The 23,853-nt window shown below is 43.3% G+C and overlaps 2 protein-coding genes across 2 annotated transcripts; one reads left to right on the plus strand and one right to left on the minus strand.

Annotated features, from left to right (window-relative positions):
• The first annotated feature begins 4,747 nt into the window (after positions 1-4,747).
• LOC123634780 (late cornified envelope protein 3E-like) lies at positions 4,748-10,407 on the plus strand. Its single transcript, XM_045546504.1, has 2 exons — positions 4,748-5,006; positions 10,358-10,407. The coding sequence occupies exons 1-2, from the start codon at positions 4,748-4,750 to the stop codon at positions 10,405-10,407; spliced, it is 309 nt and encodes a 102-aa protein (XP_045402460.1).
• A 593-nt stretch (positions 10,408-11,000) lies between these two features.
• On the minus strand, positions 11,001-11,308 carry LOC123634603 (late cornified envelope protein 3D-like). The gene has a single exon (XM_045546335.1). It carries the CDS (start codon positions 11,290-11,292, stop codon positions 11,005-11,007), a length of 288 nt encoding a protein of 95 aa, XP_045402291.1. The 5' UTR covers positions 11,293-11,308; the 3' UTR covers positions 11,001-11,004.
• Between the last annotated feature and the right edge of the window lie 12,545 nt (positions 11,309-23,853).

Consider the following 23,853-nt stretch of genomic DNA (forward strand, 5'->3'; position numbering starts at 1 on the left):
GATCTGTAGTTGAGCAGGGCCATATGCTAAGCTCTAAGGCAGAACAGGGTTTCTGGGATTGTTACTCAACCACTCAGGGCAGCAGGACCAGAGGCTATGCTCCACAGATATGAATGAACATGGATTTGTCTTCAATCCTAGGGTAGCTTTAAGCAGAACACATATATTAGCTACTTGGCTACTGGGCATGAGTGACAATAGATTCTCTCCCTGCAGTTAATTGCCACCCTGACCCTGTTTTCAAGCCTGGGGAAAGTTGAAAGATCACACCAGGGCTTGATTGGGTTGAAGCTTGGTAGCTGGGACTTGGTGGGGCCAGATATTCTCTTTGGAGATAATTGCCATCCTGCCTTTATTTCCTGGCCTAGGGAAGTCTCAAGGAGAGCACTGGGACTAGTGTGGAAGCTGACAAGGGATTCAAGCCTAGGAGAACCATCAACCATACTTTCTGCAGATATTGCTGTTGGCAGTCCTCTCTTGTGTTATGCTTCTGCTGGCCAGAATGCAGTGCTACTCTTAAGGTACCTTCACTGGTCACCATGAGCCCACCCTTGTTCTTTGTTTCAAATTAAATACCTCCAATGTTTCTTGTGGGACAAGACAAGAGAGTGCCTCCTGTGAAGGGTCGCAGAATGGTGGGGGGAGCTGAATGTTCACCTTTAACTCTCTCATTCCTTTGTAAAAAACCATATGTTTTGGGAAATTTTCTATGTGTAGTGCTGTGCTGGCTTGGGGGAGGAGCAACATGGACAAAGTAAAACCTCTCCTCTAACCCTTTGCATGTGGCTGTTCTAAGTTCTGTGGTCCAAGGGGTTGTCTGAGCCTCACTCCAAATTCTGAGATATTCACAAGGGAATTCTTATCTGTAGATAGTTCCTACTTGGGTTTCTGGGTGAAGGAAGTGGAGCCAGAGAATTCCTATTCCATCCTCTTGCTAATGTCGCCTCTAGTATGAACATTTTAATAATGGTAATTCTTCCAATCCATGAACATGGAATATCTTCCCATTTATTTTTGTCCTTTTTTTCTCTCAATGTTTTATAGTTTTCAGTGTACAGATCTTTTTACCTCTTTGGTTAAATTTGTTCCTACATATTTTTTGGATGATACTGTAAATAGGATTGTTTACTTGACTTCTTTTTTGGATAATTCATTATTAGTGCAAATAAGCACTACTGATTTCTGTATGTTGATTTTGTATTACAGACTTAAAGATAAGATCTGAAACTGTAAAACTATTCGAATAAAATGTAGGCAAAAAGTTTCTTGTCTGGGCAAAATTTTTTGGATTTTGATTCCAAAAGCATAGGCAAAAAATAAAAAATATACGAGATATGACTACATGGTGAATGCCAGGCGCACTGTCTGGAGAATGGATACGCCTGAGGCTCTGATTCAGGAGGATGGGCGGGACACGGACAATGTATATAACCTGAGCTTTTGTACCCCCATGAAGAACTGAAATAAAAAAAAAAATTAAAAAAAATATACGAACAGAATTACATCAAAGTAAAAAGCTTTTGCACAGCAAAGGAAACAATCAACAGAGTGAAAAGACAACTTACAGAATGGGGAAAAAATTTGTGAACAATGCATCTGATAGGGGGTTAATATCCAAAATATATTAAAAACTCAAACAACCCAATAGCAAGAAAACAAATCATTCAATTAAAAAATGAGTAAGGGGCCTGAAAAGACATTTCCCAAAAGAAGCCATGCAAATGGCCTACAGATATATACAAAAATGTTCGCCATCATTAATCATCAGGGAGATGCAAATTAAAATCACAATGAGATATCACTTCACATCTGTTATAATGGCTATTATCAAAAGACAACAGGTAACAAGTATTGGTGAAGACCTGGAAAAACGGGAACCTTTGTATACTGTTGGTGGGAATGTAAATTAGTACAGCCATTATGGAAAAAGTTTCCTCAAAAAATTAAAAATAAAACTACTATGTGATCCAGCAATCTCACTAATGGGTATACATCTAAAAGAAATGAAATCAGTATGTTGAAGAGATAGCTGCACTCTTTTTATTTCATGTTTATTGCAGCATTATTCACAGTAGCCAAGATATGGAATCAACCTAAGTGTCCTTCAGTGGGTGAATGGATAAAGAAAATGTGGTATATATACACACAATAAAATACTATTCAGCATTAAAAAAAAAAACAGGAAATGCTGTCATTTGTGACAACATGGATGAAGCTGGAGGACATTATGCAAAGTGAAATAAGCCAGATACAGAAAGACAAATACTACATAATCTTGCTTATATGTGGAATCTAAAAAAGTTAAGCATAATGAAATAGAAAGTAGAATGGTGATTACCAGGGGTTGGGTGGGGGTGTGAAAAGGAATTGGGGAGATCTTGGTGAAAGGATACAAAATTTCAGTTAGACAGGAGGAATTTATTGTACAACATGATGACTATAGTTAATAACAATATATTGTATTCTTGAAAATTGCTAAGAGAATAGATTTTAAGTGTTCTTACCACACAAAAAATGAAAAGTGTGTGAGGTAATGGCTATGTTAATTAGCTCTGTTTAGCCATCCTGCAATATATGCATATATCAAAGCATACATGTTGTACACCATAAATACAGGCATAAACATTGGAGACATTGCAGTTTCAGTTCCAGACTGCCACAATAAAGCAAATATTGCAATAAAGTAAGTCGCAATTTTTTTTTTTGGTTTCCTAGTGCATATAATAGTTATGTTTATGTTGTACTGTAGTCTATTATGTGTGCAATAGCATTATGTCTAAACACAATTTACATACTTTAATTAAAAAATACTTTATTGCTTAAAAATGCTGATACAGCATTGGAAAAATGGTGTTGATAGACTTGCTCAATGCAGGGTTGCCACAATCTTCAAATTATAACAAATGTAGTATCTTCCAAGTGCAATGAGGCAATGTACAATAAAATGAAGTATATCTTTCTATAAAATTTTTATTTGTCAATTAAAAATAAATAAAATAAAATAAAAAATGAAGATTGAGAGAACATGAAAGCCTACCCCAGCTTCCCCTGTAACCATCAGAAACCTTGTTCTTTGTGTTCTAGGAGGATTCATGCTCCCACACGTATCTTGAAAGAACTTTTGGTATCACTGATTCAAAAGAAGTGAATTAAAATTGGAGACAGAAAGGAACTGTAGCCTTTACTCTTAATTTAGTGGCTAAAAACAGGTAGCCAGTTCTTTAGGTTTACAGCAAATTAGAAACACTTTCTATAATGAAGTTTTATTTAATATCATTTAATTAAATTTAAATGTGTGAACATTACAATATGAATAATTTTATTTTTGTTAAATATAATGAAGTATATTTTATTATCATATTTGAGATAAAATTCAATGAAGAATACAGCTATAGTATCAAAATTAAATCCAACGAGATAATAGCATTCAGTTTACTGGAGTCTTTACTTTTCCAAACAGATGAAACTGCTTCCTTCTATCAACTTCTACAGTGTTAGAATTAATAGTATACATCCTACAGTCAGGTAGATGGGTACACAATATTCCCCTCCTCTTCCTCCTTATTCTTCTTAATATCAGTTGTAAGCCTTGTCACCTCTCAAGTTATAAGTCCCTTCTCCACTCTAACTTCTCCCATGGTCTTCATGGTGCAACATGGGGACCATGAGGGCCTCTGGGGAGCCTTTCTGTCTTAGAAACTGGCTCCAAACCTCCATCCCTTACTCCACACATCATATTTCCACAGGCCAATGGTCTTCTCCAGCTGTCACTCCCAGAGAACACCTGAAGTCTCCATCACTCTTTGGGGCATGCAGTGCAAAGGAGGACTGACCTACTAAGGCAGGGGTCTTAGGCTTGAAGCCTTTGTAAACACTTCTGTGATAGTACTCATCTCATCATATCAAATATATTTACTTTCCTAAGTGATAGTCCATTTAGGCTGCAAAGTACTCAGGGAAAGAAACATGTCACATACATCTCCAACTACTACTGTTGAATGAAGTAAGAGGGACAGAGCCTGTGAATGAATGAGCAAAGCTGAGCAGCAGGTCCAGGGTAGACCAGAGTGGGAAATACTTTGGCAGTCACAAGGACATCCTGATTCCACCTTATTAGACCTTTAGGCACATGTCCAGGAAAACTCTGGAGGCAGATGACTGGGAAGTGTCTGGCTGTCCCCTCCCTGGTTGTGAAAGCAGCAGCATGCTCAGGCTGTGCATCACGGACTCTGCACAGGATAAAAGAGCTCCTGCCCTGGGCTCCTCATCCACAGCCTCCTCAGGAACAGCCTCCTCCTGACTCTTCTGCACCAGGTGAGTGTCCAGCCAGGGACACACCCTCAGTTGGGACTGTTTGGGGAAGACAAGCCCAGACCTGAATTGCAACCATCAGAAAGAGGCCCATAGTGGGTGCCAGTGGGGGAGGTGATGGTGAGTGAGGAGCCTCTGTGGCAGCTGCCAGGGAGTTGCTGGCCACAAAGGCCACAGGCTCTCAGGATTTCTTCCATTTTTGTTCTGAGCATGTTGTCAGGGATGGATATGGATTCATCTGACATCCTCGAGGATGCTTTATCCAAATGCATGTGTCCCCTCCATGTTCCCATTTCTCTCCCACAGATCTTGGCTTAGAAAGTTGCTTGGTAATGGGGGCAAGTGTTTGATAAACTCACAAATGAGGAGACATCAGTCTGAAGCTTCTGTGCTCAAGTGTTTCTATTATTTTGTTCAAGGCCAAATTCCTGTGGAGATGTCCTGCCAGCAAAACCAGCAGCAGTGCCAGGCCCCACCCAAGTGCCCCTCACCCAAGTGCCCCCCATTCAAGTGCCCCCCAAAGAGCCCAGCACAGTGTCTTCCCCCAGCCTCTGGCTGTGCCCCAAGCTCTGGGGGCTGCTCTGGCCTCAGCTCCGAGGGCGGCTGCTGCCTGAGCCACCACAGGCGCCGCAGGTCCCGATGCCGGCGCCAGAGCTCTGACTCCTGCGACAGGGGCAGTGGTCAGCAGGGCGGGGGCTGCTGCTGACCTGCATCCTGATGCTGAGACAAGCGACTTTAAAGAAAACAAGAATTCAAGGGACCAAAGAAAACCCCCAACTTGATGCATCCTTTCTTAGACACCTAATCTCTCTTTCTTGAACTACACAGCTGAAATGTTCATGGGGAGGGCTGTACTCTCCCCGGAGGGCTCTGCGCAAGGAATTTTCAAGAGCCCGAAGGCTCCCCCTCCTGACAGTGCTGTCTCCTGTGTCTGACCATGTAGAAAAATAAAGCTGCTTCTCAACAGCACCTCCGTCTCACTTGTCCTTTCAGTCTGCCCCACTGAAGGCTGCTCAGTGGGTCTCCCCTCCCTCAGCTCCCGCAGGTCCAGCACGCCCAGCACTAGGCGGAGTACCGGCTTGGGGCTGGAAGATTAGTGGGTCAGAGTTTTCCTCACGCTGGAGAGCACTGTGGGGGCTTTGAGGGTGGAAGGGTGGGAGGCAGGGGGAGGTGTTGAGAGAGCCTGGGGAAAACAGGCCTGCCTTTCCTTGTGTAATCCTGCAGAGGGATGATCTGACATGGGAACCCCCAGCCTCTGTTGAGGGCGCTATAGAGCTGAGGTCGCCAGTCCCAGGGGTCAGGAACTGGCCACACAGCAGGAGGCAACGGAGGGAAGCCCCACCTGCACCCACAGCGGCTCCACATCGCTCATGTCACCGCCAGAGCCCCGCCCCGACGGATCGGCAGCGGCATCGGATCCAGGAGGGAACCCCACTGCAAACTGCGCATGCGAGGGATCCAGGTTGAGCACCCCATGAGAATCCGGGGCCTGACGATCTGAGGTGGAGTCAAGGCGGCTCCACCCTTCCATTCTCCCGCGCTTCCCCGCCCCCCCGCGTCTGTGGAAAAACCGTCTGCTACAAAACCGGTCCCTGGTGTCAAAAAGGTTGGGAACCGCTGCTATGAAGGATCAGAAAATGTAGAAGAATGAGACCAAAGAGCTGGAGGTTGTGGAGGTAGAAAGAAGAGTGCAGGAGAGCGAGCAAGGGAAACTACAAATAATGGACTTTAGGGAGGCAGGTGAGCTGAAAATTAATAAATTCTGAAGAAATTGTAATTGAGGGGTTTCTCTGAAACAATGCTAATGTGAGGCTTTGGGCTTTGAGAAAACAGAAAAAAAGAGGACGTGAGAAATGTCTCAGGGAGTTACAGATGACACACCTGTAAATTTCTTTTAAGAGATTTGAGATAGAATTGAACTAATTTTTATTATTATTTATTTTTTGCTGGTGAATGTCACTTTTCGAGCTCAACAACAATAAGGGGGCATAGTCATATGACAGTTACCTTAGGAACTTAATTGGGGAGCTCCTGCCCCAACTTCAGAATAGGGCGACATTTATCTACTCCAAACCAAAATGATCATTCTCATGTGAATCACATCAGTGCTGTTTCACTTTGATAGCTAGACATTTGAAATAAGGTCACAGAAGAACAAGAGTCTGTTAAACTCAAGCCATGGTGATTCTTGAAATAATTTCAGAAAGATGAAAAGACATCGTATAACTGTGGCTACAGTCAAGGTTGTAATTTTTGAGAGAAATCAGAGTTTGAGGATGAAACTTTGGACAGAGAACAAAACCTTTCTGATACTTTGAAAATTTAACTGAATGAAATAAGCTTTTTGTTATTTCAGTTTTTAAAAGTGACAAACTGGAAACAATATTCTTGGACATATAATTTCTTAAGAAACAGTTATAAAAAGTGTGAAAGGGAAACTTGGCTGGGGGTTGAAGCCAAATCTGCTCTGCCAGTCAAATCATTCAACTGGCTGAGAAGGGTTACCTGAGAAAGTGACCACAGATATGGCGCTTACATTTGACAGGCTTTGGAATTGACGTGATAAGCTTCTTGCTCTGGGACACTAGACACATGCCTGGGAAGTACTCTAAAAGTTAGAATTAAGATACATAACAGAAAAAAAGAAAAAGGATGGGCAAGTTCTTTCGGGAACCTATAAGTCAACATTAAGCTATGCTGAGCACTCAAAGCCACAAACATTGATGAATCTGTGTGAGCTGGCCTAAAATCCATACAAACCATGTGTATTTCAGGGTGGACAGAGACTGACCTTCATCAACCAAATTCTTGCTGGACATCAGCAACTGGGGAGCAGTGGAGTCTGAATCCAGACTGCTTGGCTCAAATCCAAGATCTGTTACTTAGTGAGGATAATAACATTTTACCTGGAGTCCTGAATGGTTTCTGTTAATATATGCAAAGCATGCAAACCATTATTTAAATGAGAGCTTTTATTATTTGTCTTTTAATATGAAAACTAAAGAACAAGACTTGGAATTCAGAAGCTTCTAGGTCAAATTTGCCCCTCTAACTACAAAGTACTACCAGGAGTCTTGCCATTAGTAAATCCAATCTGGGTGAGGAAAGAAAGATGCAGTGTCAATGAATGAAGTTCACACACCAGGGCAGTCACCAGAGACAGTCACATCAGTAGTCAGGTATGGTCTTCCTACTGAAAATGGCTCCTGACAGATGAGGTCCCAGTGGGTGGAGAAAAAATGGTTCTTTAGACTTGATTAGGATGCATCAAGCCAGGCTGGGAGCCACGAATTCATTTTTTAGTTATTCATTCCACAAATATTTGCTGAGTATACCTTGGGTGCCAGGTGCTGTTCTAGGCACTGGAGATACAATGGGAACAGACGAAGTTCCTACTCACTAGGAGCAGACATCTGAGTGAGCACATTCCAGGCTGGTACCTATATTTGTTTGCTGTGCATTCAGTTGGATTATCACACCCTGTGTGTGGTGAGCACCAGTGTGGGTGGGATTAACCCAGCCTGGGAAAAACTTTAAGGCATGAAAATGGTGAATTTTGTAAGGGCTAAGTAAGGTATTTAGTGACTGCTGACTCCTCAACAGAGCCAAGAACTTTAGAGGGAAGAAGATAAATTGCTAATGGGAGAAAACTCAGTGAGTGTCCTGGTTACAACTGTTGCAAAACAAATCACCCCTAAACTAATGGTGTCTTTGGTTTTCTCACAATTTTGTGGGTCGGGAATTCAGGAAGGACTCAGCTGGCAATTCTTGTTTCATGAATTTGCAGTCAGATATAGACTGGAGCTGTGGTCACCTGAAGGCTTGGCTGGGCTGGACATTCAAGAAGGCTCACTCAGCTGCTTGGCAGTTGATGCTGGATGTCAGCTGGGGCCTCTTTTGGAGTTGATGGCTGTAGGACCTATAACTATCCTCTCTAGCATGATGGTCTGCAGGTAGTCAGACTTCTTACATGGTAGCTGGCATCCCCCAGAGAGTGTATTATACGAGGACCAGGTGGAACGTGTATGACCTCCTATTACCTAGCCTTGGAAGTCACATGGCATCACTTCTACCACATTCTATTAGTTAAAGCAGTCATAACACTGCCTAGATTCAAGGGGAGGGGATATAGACCCTACCTCTCAATAACAGGAATGTCAAAGAATTTTGTGGCATGTTTTAAAAGCGTTGTAACAGGGTATTGACCAAATCCTTATCCTTTTTTCAGTTCACTCCACCTACTGCTGAAGTCCTAGTGTAAATTCATGTTCCCATAGTGTTTTGAAAGGACTAAGATTTTGGCCATGATTGTAACATATTCAAGCTTTGAAGAAGGTCACTGCTCCTATAGCCTTCATGTAACTAGAATGTCCAGAACCATTACTGCAATAATAATGTCATTTCAAAAATATCAAAATTATTTGCATGTCACATAATTATTTCATTCTATAAAATTAAAATAATATGCAATGGGAAAATGTTACACAGCTAATTTATATGTACCAGAAACATTAGTGAAATGAATTCAATCACCACTATTATCAATCACTTCAATATTACTCCCATGAATTATCAATCTGACTTCCCCCCTCCCTGAAAGCTTTCTGGCCAATATGACTTGAGCATCTCTGTGTCTGAACCAGTACTATCTTTTTGATCAATAGCACAGTCAAATAAACACTGAAGCAGTGTCCTTAGATCAGCAAGTATGTCACTTCACAGGTGTAGACTGCTAATCACTGGCTCTGCTTTTAACTCTAACATCTCTGGTTCATTTTGTCTTTATTTTTTAGCTTTTTTGTTTCCTAGGCACCTTTAGCTTAATCTTGGCATTTAAAAGTGGTGGTGAGGGGACATGTCTGACTTCACTGCCCATGTTCTTAGCCTGCAGACACTATTCTGCCCCCCATTATCTTAGCTTCCTTCACTTTCTGATCCACCTCGTCTCAAATGGCAGCTTTATTTCGTCCTTCTTCCAGGAAACCTCCTACCCAGTGACTCCTGGCTCTTAGGTCCCATGAGTTCCTCTTAATCACTTTAACTGGGCCACCACAGGACAGCTAATGCCCTGTTCTCAAAAGCCATTTTGCAGGCCAGAGACCTCACCTACCACCCACAAGTGATACCAGTGACAATGTCTGGACACCTCACTCTTGTCAGGGCAACAGGGAATTGCTACCCAAAGGCTAAGATCCAGGGACTTCCCATATACTTACATAATAGCTAGTATCATTGCAGCTCATAATTGGATTACTCCTCAGTCTGCCTGCTACACTATTAGTGTCTCAAGGATGGGAACTGTATTTTATACATTTTTGAATCCTCTGTGTCTACATATTGCTGAAATGTGTGCTCAATTCATGTTGTTTGAATGAATGAGTGAATGAATTCATAAAAGATTGTAAACAATTAGCCTTCAAAAGTCCTGATGATCAGGGTCAGATGTTTGGGCAATATAGGGACTTCCTGGCTCCCTCCTATAAAAAACATATCTGGGCATCTACTGATGAATTGTTGAATTCTCTACTGAGGGGCTGGAGAGTTTAAAGAGCTGTCACTTGGATTAGAACCCATTACCATCACCACTCTCCATGTCTCATCTCCTTTTTTCCTGGGTATAAAGTAGGAAGAGAGAAAACTTGGGGGTTGATTAGCAAACACCTTGAGCCAGGTCCCCACTGCCCGAGGCCCTTTCTGTTTTCCTGCTGCCTATAGGTTACCTGAACTGTGTGGGCTTAGAGTCAGAGGGTCAGGCTCTGAGAAAAGATGGTGAGGGGCAAGGGGGGTATCTGTCTGTCTACCTTATCTATCTATCTAGATAGATACAGATAGTAATGGTTTACTTTTTTATTTGTTCCAGGGATCACTGAGCTAAGGTGTTCTGCCAGGAAAGTCAGCCCTTTCTTAACTGCCTGACCCTCAAGTATCCTTTGGGTTGTTTGCTTCTAGTCTCTTTCTCTTGTGGTACCAGCTTTGAGGGAGGCTGCTACCTGAGGCACCTCTGGCCCACAGATCCCACCAACTCTACTGACAGAACATTCTGGAGCCTCTACTTGTTGCCACAGGTCTGGGGGCTGCTGTCTACCTCGGTCATGAAGACCACAGAGCATTAGGTGTGGAGGAGCCAGAGGACCAAGAACCTGCTCCAGTCTGGGTGGAGCTCCTCCTCCTCTTTCCCTCTATGCCACACCTGGGGCTGAGCTTCCGAGGAGTTCTCTGAAGGATCTGAGCTGGCCCATGCAGCTCATTCCCTTTGCTTTCCAGAGCTCTGTGTTTACTCCAGCTCATGCCCCATCCTTGACCTTGTGAAAGACCTCCCACCTCACCTTCATCCTAATACACAAACCCCAAAACGGTCTTGTGAGTTTAGGGGAGTATGTCTGTTCCTGAGATAGGACCCTGCACCGGATGTTGGGCAGCCCCAGAGGGTCAAGACATGGTCGTGTTAGACAAAAGTTGCAATGAGAAAGAACAGCTTTATTTTTCACAGCACAGAGACATAAAGGAGGGAGAAGCACTGAGACCAGCAGGATAAACCCCTGGGGGGAGTACTCAAACTCTTCAAGGAACATCTGGGTAGCAAAGAGAGGGGACAGCAACAAGATGCACCAGGCTAGGGCTCGTTCTAGTCATTTTAGAACTTTCTTTCTTTCTTTTTTTAAAATATGTTTTTACTTAATCTCTTGGTTCAGGTTAGCAGCAGCCCCCAGAGCCGTGGCCGCAGCCAGAGCCCCGGCCCTGCTGACCACTGCTCCCGTCACAGGAGTCGGAGCTCTGGCGCCGGCATCGGTGGGACCTGCGGTGCCTGTGGTGGCTCAGGCAGCAGCCGCCCTCGGAGGTGGGGCCAAAGCAGCCCTCGGGGCTTGGCGCACAGCCGGAGGAGGCTGGGGGCAGACACTGTGCTAGGGTCTTCGGGGGACACTTGGGTGAGGGACACTTGGGCGGGGGCTGGCACCGCTGCTGGTTCTGCTGGCAGGACATCTCGGCAGGAGGTCAGCGAGCCTAGGCAAAGTAAAACCAAAGCAAAATACGAGTCAATACAGAGGCTTCAAGTCAGTGTCTCCTCTTGCTTTGATTTAATTGTAGATCCTTTCCCCTAAACTCAGTCGGTCGTCCAGCCACGATCTGGACAGTGGAAATGGAAACCGAATCAGAGTTGAATCGGCATGATACGCTGTCCTTCCTTCCGCCCCCTTACCTGCCAGGCAGGCACCAACAGACTGGGGGTGAGGCCCCAGGGGTCCTGCGCCCCACCCGCGGGCCCAGCCCCAGACCCTATGCCAACAGCGCCCCCTGCAGGCACGCGGAGCACACGCGCGCCTCCAGGGCCACATTTCTCTGCACGCGGGTAAGGAGGGTGGAAATCAATAAGCGTGTGAGGAGGCAACGCGCGTCTCTGGGGATGCGAGAGGCTGTGTGTCCTGACGTCGCTGCATCGCAGTGAACCCTGGACACAGGTCATGGACTCTCCTTCTCACAACCCCACCCTTCCCCCATCTCTCTCCTAACCTGCTGCCCACCACGGGCCTCTCTGCCACCTCCACCCAGTCTGCCTCCTTCCCTCTTCTTGCTGAAGCACAGACAGGTTTGCTCAGCCCTTGCAGCCCAGGTCCTCTCCCCAGCTGGACGCTCACCTGGTTTTTCTGCGAGGCAGGAGAAGGCGCTTCCCGAGGCGATCGTGGACTGAGGAACCCAGGACTTCAGCCCTTTTATCCTGAGCTGGGTTTTACGATGCTCCGCCCAAGTATGTGTACTTGTTCCCGCCCAAGCGAACCCAAGGGTGACAGCACCTCACACCCTCAGGACCAGGCTTTCAGCATTTTCTTAGGCACATGTTTTGAGGAATGACAAAAGGGAAGCAGGAAATCTCAATGACGGTCCAACTATCCACCTTCAGGCCCTCTGCCTGTCATTCCACTTTTATTTCTTCATTCAGCTCACATGCTCTGAATTCAGACTATGTCTTTTGTGGGCCCTGGCAATAAGAGGACAAATAGAATTAGTTTCTGCCCTGGACTAGCTCACAGCCTCTCAGAAGGCCGGATGGGCAACTGAACAATTAAGTCAGGTTCTATGTGCTAAGTGTACAGCACAAGGGTGCACAAAAGCAGCAGGCATGGGGCCACTGGTGTTAGTCCTCACCCCTTTGTAAATGCCTTCGGGGGGATGATGTAATCAGCTCTTGTTTTAAGGATGTTGACTGAGCTGAGCTTACTGGACCAAAAATGGGATGTGGTTGGGTGAGGGGTGAACTAATGGAACTGGGGCTGTGGCTTGAGAGATAGAGCTCTTCAGGGAACATCGCGGCATCTGGAATGTAGCAGGGGTGCTGGGTGGGAGAGGAGTGGGGCCGAGGTAGGATTTGGTGGAGAGCAGATGATGTTAAAATGCGACCTCTGTCTGTAGGGCTAACAGAAATCACAGTTAATGGGAAAAAAGGACAACTGTCTGTGGCTGTCTGTGGAATGTGTGAGGCTGAATCTAATTTGACATATTATTGTATTGGTGATTGATGAAGATTTTACTGAATATGTTGATAATAATGGGTTGATGGGATTGAAAGCATTTCACTTAATGAATAACTATGAAAATGTTTGAGGTTTGTGTATGGTGAATTCATATACACTGAATGCCATTTTCCATTTAGTTTTAGTTATAGCATCAGTGATAAATTAATCACTTAATCCATCTCTAGTAATATAATACAATATATTATAGCCTCCAAAGAAAAACTACTGTCATGAATTTTAAAATTCTTTAGTATACTACATGCTTCCAAAGGAAATAATCACAACTAAGATAGTATTAAGTTTCTAATAATCATAAATTTAAATTATATTGTAATTTTAAACAAAGCATCATTTTGATCAGAGTATATGGAAGCCTATAGGATCAGATACTTTTTCTTAGGCACAACCTACACTCTAAAAGGATATTAGTTCCTTCTTGCCTTCTGCCCATCATGCCACTTTGGACAATTGCAATAGTATGAATTCTTTTAAGAATTCTGTAGAATTATGAATGGGGGAAATGGGAAGTCCAGGTGGAAATCTGGTGAAAGGCTGGGACAGGCACGCTTGTTTTTTGAAATATGCTCCTGTTGGGAGAATGGGCTTTTCAAGACTCTGTTCTGATTTAGTCTCAAAGGTAGGCTGGAAGTGACACTGCTTTTATACTATCAAGTACCCATCCCACCCCCTCCTACCTCCCTCAGGGATTCTATAATAAAAAGAGGCAACTACAAAGGATGAGAATGGGCACTGGTGAAATGCCAGACTGGGTGGTGTGGGTGAGGAGAGAGGAAAGTGAAAGAAAACACAGCTCTTTTCACACCACTGCATCGACCTTGCTGGTGGACTAGGGTGTAAGAGAAGGGCAGAGGGAGGGGGTCGGCCTGAGGTAAGGGTGCTATCAGGGAACCCTGAGCCTCCTGCTGGTTCAATTCTTATCTGAATCCAATGTCTTCCCCACATACATTATTATCAACCCTGCCCCCAAAAGTTGAGGAGAATGAGTTGTGGCTGGGGAAGATGCTTGTCTCTTGGACTGTTGGTTCATCTAATGGTGCTCCTCTGAGTCTTCCAGGCCCAGGTCACCAGCAGTCACTGGATCTGTGGCAGCAACTGAAAACCTCCACTTCCTCCACTGACTACTGCACTGCCATGACAGTAGGAGCTCTGGTGGTGATATTGGTGGGACCTGCAGGACCCAGATCAGCTCAAGCAGCAGCTTCCCCTAGAGCTGGAGGCATGGCAAGATGAGACTATAACTGGGCTCAGAGCTGGACAAAGATGGTAACTCTGAAAGGTACCTGGGGATTGTTTTAGGGGTAGGGCACTTGGGTGGTCGTTTGGTATGGCTGATGGTTTCACTGACAGCTTATCTCAGCAGGGTCTACTCAGCATCTATTCAGATGCACCAAATAATATTTAAACATTTTGTCTTTTGAAATTAAAATCACACTAATGTAGACAATATATGGGTAAGATAAACAAGTATTGGAAAGAAAATATTTTACCCAGGTTAAATTTTTTAAGAAGACAATTTTGCCTGTATTTTCTCTCCAGGCAAATACAGATAAGTATGTATGTATGTGCATCCATAGATCTACATGATCTGGGCTGGGCTCCCAGCTAAGCTACTTGCAAAAACTCAGACATCAGCAGCTGAACAGTGGCTGGGCTAGGAGTCACTTTGCTCTGCCCTTTAAAGCTATATATTTCCAGTGTTGGCTCCTTCTCTGTCTGGACTTCTCTCTATTTTCCACTCTCTTTTCTTTGTTCTTCACTCCTATCTTTTCTTCTTAAGCTTGTGAGTCATGCTGCAGAGAAGCTTCCATAGTTTCAGACAAGAACTCCTCCCTGTGGAGTCAGACCAGAGGAGGAGCTTGTGATGAGGGCCCTTTTCCAGGGAGGACCCAGGGCTGGGGTGTGACATGGTTCTTAGAGAAGCAGGTGGAGCCTCTTACACTTGCAGGATGGGTGAGAGCTATTCCTGGCATTCTGGTCTCTCTAGGGGTGGCCCCATCAGAGCTCCCAGATGTCCCCTTTCTGCCAGTGGATGAGATGAAGCTTTCCCAAGGCACATCTTTTCCTCAGGCTGAGTCCCACTGAGAAGCCAGAGGATTCCCAAGGAACCAGTCATTGGGATAGAGATTCGGGGACTCCAGGTCTCAGTGTGTCTGTCCCTTCCTAGGAAACATCTGGTTCCACCCTCTCCTTTAACCTATTTGAAAGAGGGTGGGAGGAGAAGAGATCAGTTGCTGGCAGTGGGGCTGAGAGAATAAAATGGATTAAGAGAGACTTTATAGGAAGTATATTCAAGATTTAGTGACTCATTTTCTGTGCAGGATGGAGAATATGGATTAGTCAGGATGACGCCTTTGACTCTCCTAATAAGTAGGGGTGTGGAATTATGATGAATGAGATCAGGAAATCAAGTAGAAAGCTCTTTTTAGAGAAGTTTGATTTTGGGATCACAGAAGGACTCTGAGGTGGATATATCTCCAGGATGTTTGGAGAAATAAGGCTGGAAACTGGTGGCCTTCTAGTCAAGAGAAACCTGGAAAGAAACTTCTCAATTGCACTCTCATTATTTTCTTTCTCCTCTCCTCCTCTCCTCATCTCTCCTTCTTCTCCACCATCATTTTTTTCTTTCTTCCCTCTGGCCCTCTTACACTCTCTCCCTCCCTCATTCCCTTTCTCCTTTTCTTCTTTCCTTCCTTTGCATCACTCACCAAGAACCAAATTATTAATAGTTTATGATTGTGGTCCCCAGTCCCTGGGCTGTGGACTGGCACCAGTCCATGGCCTGTTAGAAACCAGGCCACACAGCAGGAGGTAAGTGGTGGTTGAGTGAAGCTTCATCTGTATTTACAGCCACTCCCCATCGCTCACATTACCTCCTGAACTTCACCTCCTGTCAGATCGGCAGCATCATTAGATTCTCGGAGGAGCAAGAACCCTATTGTAAACTGCGAATGCGAAGCACCTAGGTTGCATGCTCCATATGAGAATCTAATGCCTGATGATCTGAAGTGAAGCTGAGCTGGTGATGCTAGCACTGGCGAGTGGCTGCAAATATAGATTATTATTAGCAGAGAGGTTTGACTGCACAATAAATGTAGTGTGCTTGAATCATCCCAAAACCATCCCCGCCCCTCCAGTCTGTGGAAAAATTGTCTTTCATGAAACTGGTCCCTGGTGCCAAAAAGGTTGGGGACTGCTGGTTTATGAGATCAAACAAAACCAGTGAATAAAACACATGATGTTTCTGTTGTCACAGGGGCTGTGATCAGTTGGGAGTGGTGGGTAGGTACAAAAATATCTAAAACTATAAACCACTGATGTGAAGATTCATGGAGGCAGTGACCACTTTGTCACTAGCATAGTGTTCTTAGTAGTTCGCAGTTTATGATATAACTGTGAATTGTACCATACTTACATTATGGAGCACATGACTATGCACTAGAGACTTTCATCCTACTGTTCTGAGCACACCTATGTATACACAGTTACCACATAGGCATACATGTACTGATGCTCTGTTACAAATGCTTCTATCAACTAGAATGAGGAAACCACAGATGACATCAATGCAGCCATTTCTGGATGATCCACTATCTTGACAGTCTTTTTGGGAAACAGTGATTCAATCCTCAAACACATGCAGATGTCACCTCCTGCCCTTCCCTTTCCTTCCTCCCTCCCTTTCTTCCTCCCACCTTTCTTTCCTTCTTTCCTTCCTCTCTTTCCTCTTTTTTGTTATTATGAGATGGTTTTCAAAAAGTCTGCTGAGCTATGAAAAACTTGGGGAGAGGGATCATGTGTCATCACTTTTGAATTCCTAATAAATGAAGGACTAGAATTGACCTTATATTACAGAATGTGTTTAAGTAATCTTTGCTGAATTAAACTCACAGCTCTGAGAGGACAGAGACTATATCTGGGAACAGAAAATCAAGGTTGGAAGAAGGAGAGTCACAGAGGCCAAGGGTTTTGGCTAATGGCAGGAATTCCTATGGCACATCCCTCATGCTCTTGCCCCATATCTGGGCTTCTGGCAGCTAAGTACCCCTGCCCTACTGCAATGGTCTGCTCTGCTTCTGGCTCTTGTATGTCCATTTTCCCCAGATGAGACTCAAGGCTCAACAGGGACTTGGGCCTCAGAGCTGCACATGCTCCCTCAACCTTCTTCAAGAGCTGCATTTTTGCTCCATACTTGGGCAAAGCTTTGGGGGCATCAAGCCCAGAATAGAGTCAGGGGATCTGACAGGGCATATCCTGTTCCAGCTACAGGAGTGGAGCCAGGAAGCCACATCTGCAGTGGACTAAAGAACCTCCTCATTGGGATATTCACAGGGTCCCATCAGGAGATAGACAGAGAAGTCTAAGGAGGCTGAAGTCTAATTTTGGACTCTGGGAGTGGAACATGGAAAAAAATCACGTTACCTGAACCCCTTTAGAAAAGGTGTGGATGCCTGAAAATGTTCTGACCCTGCTTCTTCAGGTTCCCTCATGTGAAAACAGGAACAACCTACTTCTTTGTTCAATTCCCTAGAAATGGGGAATTGATGAGAAAATAAGTGTTAGAGGAAAAAGTTGCCTGAATTTAGCTGATCGACCTCTGAATGCTCTCTAAGCCATACAGGAAATCTACGGGATGGGATCAAACTCTCTCCTGAGAGCATCAGGGTTCTGCAGCTGCTGTGGGTGGTGGTTGAGTTGTCTGGGGATAAAGGCATAGTAGGGAAAAGAGTCAGGGCTGCAGGGTGTGGGAAAGAGCTGTGTAGGAGCTGAGGCAAATGTGGAGGGGTCTGTATTAGCTTCTGCAAATTCACTCTCTGTAAATTACTTAACTTCTCAGTGCCTCAATTTCCTCATCAGTGAAGTGGGGAGTAAACTGGTATTGTAGAATATAAGTACCCATTAATGATATAATAAACAAGGCAGTGATATAGATTCCAAAACAGCATCTGGCCAGAGCCTCTGCAGATATGTTGCTTAAAATACATGTATGATTATTCAGAGTACCAGAGATAAATGAAAACTTTTCTCAAACTTAGTCCCCATCTTAACAGAGGTCCCAGGAAACAGTCAGTGACCCCGAGGTCTCCATATTCAGTATACACAGATGGACATGAACTTACACATCTTAGATTGACCTTGCTCTCCGTTGGGGTGAGTTAAGCCCAGGGATGTCCAGCAAAGCAGTGCTACCTCCCTCCTAGTGACAGTTTTTTCTAACTATAAAAATACAGTCATGGGAAAGAGGTACTTATTGTAAAAGGAGATTCTAGTTGGATAAAAGTTATGAAAATATTCCATGATGTATTAAAGAGGTACTTCTGAAATTATTGCAGTTTGGAGTCAACATAAATTATATGGTGAAATTATCACATAAATTTACTGACTTATAAATTTACTTACAAATTTACTTACTCGAAAACAGTTGAAGATAAAAGAAAATAGTTAAAACTAAACAACAAAACATGTGAGAATGAGAAATGTCATATGTTTAAATTGTTTATATATCAAATGTGCAGCTAAGTCCCCTCTTCAGGGCTGGCAGTCAGTCTTGTGTTAGTCCTTTAGTTGAGGGCTCTTCCTAAGTGGGATTCTATGAAAATCCTGAAGCTCATTAAATCTAAGAATTTGGGGTAATGTTCCTCTGATTATTAGTACAGTGTGATCACTGTGTAAGCATAATATTTTCTAGAATAGCTTCTTGACATTAATCACTAGGTGTTGTATCAAATTATTCTTTAACTTTGAAAGTAAATGGTGACTCAGTGGTTGCTGACATTCATTTCCAAATTAAAACAAACACATTTACTTTCTGAGAGTTATAATATTTCCATCTAAATAGATTAAAAGAAAATATATGGACATTTTATATGCTTTTAGATATAGAAGCAGGGAAGTTCTGCTTTTGGCAATAGAGAAGTAGGTTATTTGGGACAAAATTTCCACTAAGAATAATAGCAAAATCTAGAGAAGGCATAATAAAATATCTAAATGAGTCATCACATTTAGCTATGAATTCAGTGAATATTTTTGGGACCAAATTCTTAGAGAAGAGAAGCCAAGAGAAATAGCCCAGCATTTAATATAGCTTCTCCCTTGGTACATATGCCAATCCTGAAAAGCTGTAGCTTTGACCTCCTGCAGGATGCTGAGCTGAAATCTTGATTTGGCCTCTCAGCTTCTTAGCTGCCACTTTCACTTTTAGAATTCACAAATAACTGCAGGAAATACATGTTCCAGATACCTGGCCCACTCTACTTGACTTCCCTCCATTTCCAGATCTTGACATCACCTGTTTTCACTGCCTTGGCATAGGCTTGCCAGATAAAATACAGAATGCCCAATTAAACTTAAATTTCAGGTACACAGCAAATAATTTTTTAATGTTAATATATCCTATGCAATATTGGGGATTTATATAAAAAATTTATTACCTGAAATTCAAATTTAACCGGGTGTCTTGTATTTTTATTTACTAAATCTGGCAATCTACCTAGATGTCTCTACTGTGCCATCAAAGAAGTTTAAAAACAAGCAAATATTTCATCCAGCTTTTCTTGCTGTTCCTATCAGGATGCTAGTTGGCCATTTCTGGGAGTGAAATTCCTAAGTTTTAAAAGATAACTTTTAATGGAAGTATAACATGCATACAGAAAAGCACATAATCACTGTGTACAGCTAGATGCCTTTTCAAAAGGGAAACACTTATGTAACAACACCTGGATCAAGAAACTATGACCAGCATATCAGAGGCTCCCCTTGTGCTCCCCTTTCAAGTTACTGCAATTCCTATCCCCACCAAAGGTAACTGCTGTACTAACTTCTGACAGCACAGATTCATTTGCTTGTTTTTGAACTTTAAATAAATGAAACTGTATACAAAGTGCTCTTTTGTATTTAGTTTCTTGTGCTCAGCATGATGTTTATAAGATTCATCCATATTATTGGGTGTGGTTATAGTTTGTCAGTTTTCACGGTGATATGGTATTCCATTGTGTAAGTATTCCTCTGTTAATTCTCCAATTAAAGGACATTTCAGTTTTTCTCTATTACAAGTGGTGCTTCTTTGACCATTCTTATACATGCCTTTGGTACACGTATGTGTGAATTTTGGGGGGCTATATCCTGGGAGAGGATCATAGGTTGTGCACGTGCTCAGCAGTAGACACTACCAAGCAGTTTTTCAGAGTCTGTACTAATTTGTATCCATGACAGTAGTATGGGAGTTGCGGTTGCTCTCCATCCTTGGAAGTCCTTGCCATCATCCATGTGGTCCTTTACCCCTTCTCCGTGTTCCTCCCAGTGGCAGCCAAACTCTGCCTGGTGTCTGTGGTGGGTTTTGGGCAAGAGAGAGGCAGCATAGGTTGTTCTAACTGAGAGGGTACTCAAATTAGCCAACTACCTTTGGATCTACATAAACTACCTTGGGTCATCCTACTATACGCACCCACAGTCCACATTTTATAGTAATTCCTTGCACAATTTGCTGTTCTAGCCATGCTTTTGCAACTTCCATGGGGACAAAAACCTAAAATCGTCTTGTTTACTTGCTATGGTTTACATGTCCCCTCCAAAACTCATGTTGAAATTTGGTTGCCATTGTGATAATGTTGGGAGATTGGACTTTTCAGAGGTGATTGGGCCATGAGGGCTCTGCCCCATGACAAGATTGGCATTGTTGTCACAGGATTGGGTTGGTTGTTGCAGGAGTGAGTTCCTGATAAAAGAATGGGTTTAGGCTCTATTTTCTTTCTGTCTTGTGTGCTCACTTGTCCTTCTACCTTCCATAGGATGACCCTCGCCAGATGCTGTTGCCATACTCTTGGTTTTTCCCAGTCTCCAGAACTGTGAGCCAAATAAACTTCTATTGTTTATTAATTACCCAGTCTTTGGTATTTTGTTATAGCAGCAGAAAATGTACTAAGACATCACCTGATAGTTTCTGGCATAAACTTGGAACTCAATAAATAACTGGTTAATAAACAGATAGATGAAATTTTGTTGTGGACCCAAAAGGGAATTTTAGAAGTATATTTATTAATGCTATTTAAAGCAGATGCCTCCTTATGTTGATGATATTTAAGATGACAAAGATGATATTGGTAAAAATATCCATGTCATTTTCTGACACTTATGGATGCCATCTGGTGATGTGGTTGTGGGGTTAGAGTGTTATTGGTGATCTTAAGCATGGAAATATTCATGTTCCCTTATGTTTCCTTTCTTTTCCTTTGTCCCAGTAGCAAAGCACTAACAACTAATGTGGGTCACATAGATATGGGTCAACTATATGTTACTGGAGAGAGGTTTCTGAAGGGACCCGGGGCAACCAACTGACAAATTAGCATATGTTTTCCTTGGCTCTATTCTTAAGTCTGTGCTAGAGCTGGGTGACAGAGACAATTAAATGAGTCTTGATTTCTGTCCTCAAGGAGCTCAGGCTAGTTGGAAATAGTTACACATTAAAATGAAAGGGGAGAAGGGTTTTCAAGGCCCAGGGAGAGTATGAGCATGTGCCTGGAGGCAGCAGGATGAAAGATGAGCTCTAGCACCAATGAGTGGGGATGTCAATGGTACTATCTGAGTGACATGATATGTGGATCTACTTATCTATTCTCTCTATAATTGCCATAAGTACCAACTGTTTTATTTTGAGCACAAATTATTTTTACAATTTTATTTATTTATTTATTTTTAGAACACAGCAAGGCTCTTACAATTTTTTTTTTTTTTTTTTTTTTTTTAGTTTTTACAATTTTAAAGTTGATTGAAAGGAATCCTAAATGGTTACTCTTGCAGTGTGAAGGAATTATTCGTTGGATTAAACTGCTAGGCAGAAGGCCACCCAACCAGTTGTTTTTCTAAGTTGAAGAGATAAACAAAGGCCAGCCCATTGCTGGTGCAGTGGGAAAGAGGGGAGCAGATGGCAGTGTCACATGCAGACCCACTCTGTTAACAGAATCTCGATCCAATCTGAGTCTACAATTTTCTCCATGTGGATTCTTCTCAGCTTGACTCTAAGAAAAATTGTCTTTATCTCCCTTTTGGCACCTGAGCCTTCTTTTCCCACGTTTTTCTGAGTCATGAGCCCTGTGAAGGCTGGAGAATTAAGCTGGGAAAGGGAAGGAGTGAAAGAGGACACTATGGTTGGATCTTGGGTGTTCTGAAAATTTATTCTCACCTCTCACCTGTTCTTGGCCCCAGGAAACAAGGAGGGTAGTGGCCATCGGCTATGGCCTCCTATGGGAGGCATGTCGGTTGAATGAGTCCAAATGGAAGCATGACATTGACTCAGCCTCCCAGTCCGGTCTTTTTGGCAACCCAGATGGATAGGACAATGGGGGGTGCCACCTACAGGCCTCAGTTTCTGCCCCAGGGGTAGAACCAATGACAAGATCACAATCATCAGTGATAAACATGTCTGCCACATCTGTTAGCTTCTGTTATCAGCTTCTGCTATTGGCCTGCCACTAAGAAGAGGAGCAGATGCGGTGTCCATAGTTCCCTGTTAATTTGGCTATAGTCATAAATCTTCTTCACCTCCTTTACAACTTCTAAGTAAAAAGCCTGGGTACCTGATTCTCTCTGCCAACACTACTGTGTAGGCCCTTTTTTCATTTGGAAAAAGTAAAATAAACTTGTCTTTCTTTCTATCCTAAACTTTGCCTGGAGAAATCTTTCTCAAAACCCGAGTACACTAGCTCTCCACCCTAACACTTCTGCCTGACAGCTTTCAGCTGGGACACTGGTCTTCTCCCGCCTCAGATTGGACCCACACCGTCAGCTCTTCTATCTCTCCCACTTGCCAACCACAGCTCTCAGGATTTTTCAGCCTTCATAATCACATGAGCCAGTTTCTAATTTCTTATAATAAATCCATACCTTTATATCTATATACGTATCTGTATCTAGATCTAGATCTATATCTGCTGTCCTTTCTGTTTCTTTGAGACTACTGATAAACGGAGGGGGTAAGCAGTTAAAATGGAACAGGAAAAAAAAGCAAGCAATATGCTGAAAAATAAGGTAGAGGATATGAATATTACAGAAAAGCAAAAAAAATGTGGCCAATAAATGTATAAACATGAACTCAAAATTACTACTATGAGAATTTCAAATTAAATTAACAATGACATCATTATCTATCACAGTGGCAATGATTACAAAAAGCAGCAAAGAAAAGAGTTCCCAAGGATCATCGGGAGGAATTAGAGTGGAGATGTCAAGTGGTAGCCATTGCCCTCACCCAGAAGGGACAGGATGCCTTACTTAGAGAGCACAATCTCATCAGGGCCTTGCTCTAAACTGAACCTATAACCCCCCCCACAGACACCACTTAGCCTGGAATTTCTTAATTCCCTAGTAGTGGTCTCACCCCCCTTCACACTTCCTCCTCCAGGAACAGACATACCTCACCATCCAGACAAACTGCTTCTCTGCCCTAAAATTCTATGAGTGATGAGCTGAGAAGATCATGATCTAAGGAGGGCCAGCCCCAGCCTGAGCTACTGTGCAGCTTATCTGACAGCTACATAACAGTGGTATTTCTGATGGTTCTTCTCACCCTCCAGGCCTAGCACTGGCAGTGAACCAGGTGCAGCCATGAAAGTGGGACGTGGCCCAGACCTGAGTTCCACACTCTGTGTCTCCCTTAGCAGTGGGCTGAGTCAGAGGGACTGGACAGGTCCAGACTCCTGCAGCCACATGGATATTGTTTAAATGCTTATTTAACAATTATTTAAAGGAGAGGCTGGAGCATGAATGAAAGCAAGAACTGGGCAGGTTCCTTCTCCCTAGAGGGTAGTTGAGTGGCAATGAGTTCTCATTTAAGCTTGCCCCAAGGGTTCCAATTCTCATGTCAATCATTTTAAATCATATGAAAGGGATTCTGTTAAATACACCTTTTTACTTGGAATGCCAAAGAATTTTCAAACTTTGTCATCATGGCATGCAGAGAAAATGAAAATAATTTACATGCAGCATGGTAGGTTAAACTGACCGGGCTGTGCGTGGCCAA

This window comes from Lemur catta, chromosome 3 (assembly GCF_020740605.2).
Source record: "Lemur catta isolate mLemCat1 chromosome 3, mLemCat1.pri, whole genome shotgun sequence".
NCBI classification, from domain to species: Eukaryota; Metazoa; Chordata; class Mammalia; order Primates; family Lemuridae; genus Lemur; species Lemur catta.

Bases quoted from the DNA above. Each gene is read 5' to 3' on its own strand.
- LOC123634780 (XM_045546504.1), top strand. From the start codon at position 4,748: ATGTCCTGCCAGCAAAACCAGCAGCAGTGCCAGGCCCCACCCAAGTGC. The intron at 5,007-10,357 runs GCTGCTGCTGAC...AACATTCTGGAG, and splicing joins CAGTGGTCAGCAGGGCGGGG to CCTCTACTTGTTGCCACAGG.
- LOC123634603 (XM_045546335.1), bottom strand. From the start codon at position 11,292: ATGTCCTGCCAGCAGAACCAGCAGCGGTGCCAGCCCCCGCCCAAGTGT.